The following is a 6,300-nucleotide window of genomic DNA, read 5'->3' on the forward strand; positions in this document are numbered from 1 at the left end:
CGATGCAGCGCGGGAGCCGCTGGCGGGAGGGAGAGGGCTCTGCTGCCTCAGTGGGCCTGGCTCGGTTCCTAGCACACGCCGGGCCAAGCCAGTGCAGGTGGGAGCAGGGTCTCACGGGCTGACGGGGTCTTGCAGGTTCCGGGCCATTTATCAGTACAGACCCCAGAACGAGGACGAGCTGGAGCTGCACGAAGGGGACCGGGTGGACGTCATGCAGCAGTGTGACGACGGCTGGTTTGTGGGTACGTTTGCCGGCTGGAGGGAGGAGGGGAGATGCTACCCATGGGAGTGCTGGGGGGAGCAGGACAGGAACTCCCAGTGACTCCAGTCCCAGCCTCTCGCAGCGGGGGCGCCGAAGGGGATGGTGCAGGACTGGCCATGGGGGGGAGGGTGGTGTTGGAAGGAGGTGAGTTGCTCCCGCAGGGCAGCCTCAGACCCCTCCCTCACGGCCCTCCCTGTGTCTTCCCACCCCCAGGTGTGTCCAGGAGAACCCAGAAATTCGGCACCTTCCCAGGCAATTACGTTGCTCCTGTGTAACATCCCCCTGCCCCGCACCCCAGCACGAGCCAAGAGGAAGCTGCAGCTGCGACTCAGGCTCCTGCAACCGACCCAGAGCCGGCGCCGCACTCTGAGACAAGGCGAGGAACCAGGAGATGGGGATCGGGCCCAGCTCCCACGGACATTCCCAGCAGGACCCTTTTGGTGGCTGCTGCTGGGGAGCTCGGCACTGGGACGGGCACCTGCCTCTCCTAGTAGGACCTCACTTCCCTGTCCCAGTCACTCAGCTCAGCTTCCAGCACTGCCTCTTGGGGCTCAGGACCAGTCCCTCTCCTTCCCCCGCCCGTGGGGCTCCCTCTAATGGGGACCAGTCCCTGTCCTTGCCCTCCCCCCTGTGGGGCTCCCTCTAACGGGGACCAATCCCCCAGCCTTACCGCCCATGGTGCTCCCTCTAACCATGGTGCTCCCTCTAACGGGGACCAGTCCCTGTCCTTCCCCCACCCCCGTGGGGCTCCCTCTAACGGGGACCAATCCCCCAGCCTTACCCCTCATGGGGCTCCCTCTAGTGGGGACCAGTCCCTGTCCTTCCCCCTCCCCCCGTGGGGCTGCCTCTAACATGGACCACAGTGTTACCCCCCTGTGGGGCTCCCTCTAACATGGACCAATCCCCCAGCCTTACCACCCATGGTGCTCCCTCTAAAGGGGACCAGTCCCTGTCCTTCCCTTCCCCCCCTCCGTGGGGCTCCCTCTAACATGGACCAATCCCCCAGTCTTACCTCTCGTGGGGCTTCCTCTAATGGGGACCAGTCCCTGTCCTTCCACCCTCCACCCCGTGAGGCTCCCTCTAACAGGGACCAGTCCCTGTCCTTCCCCACACACCCCCGTGGGGAGGCTCCCTCTAACAGGAACCAGTCCCTGTCCTTCCCCACATACCCCCGTGGGGCTACCTCTAACATGGACCAGTCCCCCAGCCTTACCCCTTGTGGGGCTCCCTCTAACGGGGACCAGTCCCTGTCTTCCCCCTCCCCCCCCCCGTGGGGCTCCCTCTAATGGGGACTAGTCCCTGACCTTCCCTCCCCACCGTGGGGCTCCCTCTAACGAGGGACCAATCCCCCAGCCTTACCCGCCGTGGGGCTCCTTCTAATAACCAGTCCCTGACCTTACCCCCACATGGGGCTCCCTCTAACATGGACCAATCCCCTAGCCTTATCCCTAGGGCTCCCTGCTCCCCCATGGGGCTCCCTCTGATGTGGACCAGTCCCCCATCCCTGCCCCCAGGGCTCTCCTGTGCCCGCCTGATAGGTATCTCCCAGTCTGTGCCTCACTGCAGAAGGTGTCTGCATCCTGCGGGAAGAGACTGTTAGTCCTTTTTCTCCAGCTGAACCCCAAAGCGGGACGCTCCTTTCTCCCTGGGGAGGCACAGAGCGCTATATCTGCTCCCCCACGACCTCTGGAGGGAAGCGGACGCTGAGCCTGCCCTCTGCATCTCCATGGACCCAGCGAGTTGTGTTGTGCTGAACCCTGTGCGTGCATGCGGCTGACCTTAGCCTCGGCAAGGTCGCTGTCCTCTCCGGTGCTCCTGCCATGTGGGGGGGATGCGGGGAGGGCAGACTCCTGGAAGCTGCCTGTAAAGGGCCGGCTCACGCACCCGGAAACCTGATCTGCTTGTCCTCTGTTATTAAAGATCAGCCTCGCCCCACGCGAAGGCCCCGCCTGGTGAGCGCAGGGACGGGCAGGAATCCATGCCGCAGGGCAAAGGGCAGTTTGTGCTGGAACCCTGAGGCAAGGGCAGACGCCCTTGTTGCCAATGCCAGGATGCACCGAGTGTGATAGACCTTCTCTGAGCAGCAGGCAGTGCCCCAGCTAGGATCCCTGTGCTCCCCTTGCCCTCACGCTGAGTGCAGTCACTTCGGTTCTGTATCAGCTGGGCTGCTCGCTGGTCACCCCATGCTGGGCACCCCCTAAAGCATCTCTTCACACTCGGTGTGGCGATGGCAGACTATGACCCCTTCGGACCTGCTCAGGCCAAGCATGAATACGTAAAAGGGTGTTACAAAGAGGAGGGAGAAAAATTGTTCTCCTTGTCCTCTGAGGATAGGACAAGAAGCAATGGGCTTAAACTGCAGCCAGGGTGGTTTAGGTTGGACATTAGGAAAAACTTCTTAACTGTCAGGGGGGTTAAGCACTGGAATAAATTGCCCAGGGAGGTTGTGGAATCTCCGTTATTGGAGATTTTTAAGAGCAGGTTAGACAAACACCCGTCAGGGACGGTGTGACTGGGGTCCTAGTGGGGAGCTAGCTATGGTCACTCAGTTAGGGTGAACTGCAAAGAATGGGGCAGACAGACCCCATAAAGCTGGTGTACATTCCCATACTTAGATTTACCAAGCTAGATAAAACAGCTTCTTTATTACCTCACTGGTTACTCAGAAGTCCAGACAACATAGTTCCCTTAAAATGATCCAACCTCAGGCCTCCATCCAGGTACCCACTGTCACGGAGTCCCTGGGCGATGCTTTGGAACTGCTCCCCATGAAGCCAGTCAGGATTCTGGGGTGGTCGCCTTCCTGTGAGCAGCCTGTCTTCAGGACACAGCTTCCACCTTCCTGGGTCTGACCTTGGAGCATTCAGCATCCTCTGCCCCTCTGTGCGCTTCCCACAGCGAGTCCGCTCAGGCGGGGCTCCTGGGGAAGCCAGAGGGTCCTGCACCCCAACTTCGCGTCAGACGTGACTCTCAGCCAGCCAGTAAAACAGAGGTTTATTAGACGACAGGAACATGGTCTAACACAGAGCTTGTAGGTGCAGAGAACAGGACCCCTCAGCTGGGTCCATTTTAGGCAGTGAGCCAGACAACCACGTCTGCCCTTCACTCCATGTCTCCAGCCAGCCCCAAACTGAAACTCCCTCCAGCCCCTCCTCCCCTGGGCTTTGTTCCTTTCCCCAGGCCAGGAGGTCACCTGATTCCTTTGTTCTCCAACCCTTTAGCTCTCACCTTGCAGGGGGGAAGGGCCCAGGCCATCAGTTGCCAGGAAACAGGGTGTTGGCCATTCTCTGTGTCCAGACCCCTGCACACACCTGCCCTCTAGGGCTCTGCAATGATCATACACCCTTACCCCACTACCTAGATACTTAAGAACTGCCTAGGGGAAACTGAGGCACCCCCACACTATTCAGAGGAAACATTAAGAACAGTCCCACTTCGTCACACCCACATCAAATATGATGAAAATTTCTGTAAATCTTATTTCATCATATAAAAGAAAAGGTTCTCCCAGTCCCAAAGGATCGGACATGTCACCTCCCAGGTTAACAAATGTTTCAGATCTTACCCAAATATGCGCCTCATGCAATTCTTATTAACGAAACTAAACTTTATTAAAAAACAAGAGAGAGAGAGTATGGTTAAAAGATCAGTATACATACAGACATGAGTTCAATTCATTGAGGTTCAGATTCGTAGCAGAGATGTTTCAGAGTAACAGCCGTGTTAGTCTGTATTCGCAAAAAGAAAAGGAGTACGTGTGGCACCTTAGAGACTAACCAATTTATTTGAGCATCCGATGAAGTGAGCTGTAGCTCATGAAAGCTCATGCTCAAATAAATTGGTTAGTCTCTAAGGTGCCACAAGTACTCCTTTTCTTGTAGCAGAGATGGTGAGCTTTGTAGTTGCAAAGAGTTCTTTCAGAAATAGTTCATAGGTTATAGTCCAATGTCCAAATCTCATATTCAGGGCATACCAGCATAACTGGGACCCCAGTCTTGCGACTCAAATTTCCCCCGATGAAGCCTAAGCTGACAGAATCAGGACCCAAGGATCTGTTATATAATTACAGGTTTCAGAGTAACAGCCGTGTTAGTCTGTTTTCGCAAAAAGAAAAGGAGTACTTGTGGCACCTTAGAGACTAACCAATTTATTTGAGCATGAAGTGAGCTGTAGCTCACGAAAGCTCTCAAATAAATTGGTTAGTCTCTAAGGTGCCACAAGTACTCCTTTTCTTTTTATATAATTACATGTTTTTTGACAAGGTGGGAGTTCAAAAGTTAATTAGGATGACTTTGGAGGAGGTCCATCACCGGTACTTATCTATAGAATTAACATAAGGCAATTTGCTTGTTCCTCCACCATTCACAGATTATTTGCTATACATTTCAAAGAGAGACGAATACCGATATCCCGTGTTTACAATTCATTTAAATGCTAGGATGTTCTTTTGACCTCTGAATTATTAGAATACAGCATAGATAGGGACTGTTGATTACATTGGCGACCCTACTCATACATATGTAAAAACACAAACATTATCTCCCCACATGTCTTTTGAGGGTTACAGATGGTCTAGATAATACTTAGTCCTGTCCTGAGTGCAGGGCACTGGACTGGATGACCTCTTGAGGTCCCTTTCAATCCTACAATTCTGTGAGCTCCAGGAGGTTATTTAGTGACCAAAGGGCTGCTGACATGTTACAAGAGAAGTGGCTGCTCCGAGCTGGGGCAGATGGGATTCAGGAGCCTCCGGCTGCTCCCTCACAGACACTCATCCAGGGCAGCCTCCCGGCCTCAGTTGTGCGGGACCAGCCTATGGCTGCCCTGGAATCTCTTGTAATGACTCTGGTGGTCAAGGGTGGTGATTCAACAGGGCCGGGCTCAACCCAGGGACCAGGACAATATCGGCCCAATATTTGTACCACTCCTTTCCAGCCCTGGCCTCCTTGAGCTTCCTCTCCCTGAGCTCGCAGGGTGCAGATCCAGCTGGGGGTCTCAGCGGTTTGGGCCGCACAGGCCATTACACTGACCCATCCTAGGGGCAGCGCGAGGACCCACAGGCAGGATTCCTGGACAGTAGTATCTCCAGGCACTGAGAGAAGGCTCTGAGTTTCCCCAGCTGGAACATAGCTGGCCCTCGCTAGGAACAAGGGTGGCTGCAAACTTCCTCCATTTAATACACGTGAAAGGGGGACCCTGGGTTCCAGGCAGGCTCCCAGCACCCCAGTGAATAAAGTCTGAGCAGGGCTGGACACACTGGCAGCCACCTTTTGCTCTGATTCACTCACCAGGAAACCCCACTGAATCAATGGGAGTGCGCAGGGTGCCCATTGGCCCAGTAGCTGTGTATAGGGGGAGGGATCCGGGTGGGTGGTCCTCAGGTCAGCACCCAGGCAGGAGGGGCTGTAATTACAAGTTCCACATCAGCCCTTCTGCACTGCGTGGCTGCAGAATAGAGTCACGGGGCAGTGCTATTTACCTGCTGAGGGCCCGCACCGGAGGGGACAGCGTTGGGATACAACCAGAAGGTGGGTGACTGAGATTCCCCAGAGCCAGAGGGTCAAATCCTGGGAGCGCTTTGTTCCCCATCAGAAGGAGCTAACCCATGGGCCAGGCCGTTTATTAGGTGTGGAACTGTAAGCCCAGGTTCTGTCTGCCCTGTCTTCCCATTAAAGAGTCCAAGGCATTTCCCTGACAGGCTGGAGTTTGCCTTCGGCTGAGATTTCCCCTCACACAGCGGCTGTGCTGTGTTGCAAGGCCACCACCTTAGAGGTGGCTGCATTTCCATGGAGCTGTGCTGGGAGGGTGTCAGGATTTGCGGACAGTAGGTTGTCTTGGGGCTGCCAGCAGGAGGGAATCTCTGAGCTATTGTAACAAACCTCCAAACAAACTGTCCCTCTGCAGTGTGCTACAGAGCTTCGCAGCAGCAGCATGCACAGAACTCAGCTCTCCCTGCTCGAAATCACAGGCCCCTGCCACTTGAGCTAAAGGAGAGTCTCCATCAGCTGTCAGCAGTGTAGTACCTATGCCACACAGAT

The 6,300-nt window shown here is 55.4% G+C and overlaps 1 protein-coding gene across 9 annotated transcripts in view; it reads left to right on the forward strand.

Moving 5' to 3' along the window:
• The window catches only part of SORBS3 (sorbin and SH3 domain containing 3), a 37,196-nt gene extending 34,999 nt beyond the window's left edge, over nucleotides 1-2,197 (forward strand). For all 9 annotated transcript variants that reach the window (XM_048829253.2, XM_048829252.2, XM_048829257.2 and 6 more), the window contains 2 exons: nucleotides 136-242; nucleotides 476-2,197. In XM_048829253.2, the coding sequence (XP_048685210.1) occupies nucleotides 136-242; nucleotides 476-537 (169 nt within the window). In that variant the 3' untranslated portion in view covers nucleotides 538-2,197. The remainder of the gene's footprint in view (nucleotides 1-135; nucleotides 243-475) is intronic.
• The last annotated feature ends 4,103 nt before the right edge of the window (nucleotides 2,198-6,300 follow it).

The sequence above is a fragment of the Caretta caretta genome, chromosome 26 (assembly GCF_965140235.1).
Source record: "Caretta caretta isolate rCarCar2 chromosome 26, rCarCar1.hap1, whole genome shotgun sequence".
NCBI lineage: Eukaryota > Metazoa > Chordata > Testudines > Cheloniidae > Caretta > Caretta caretta.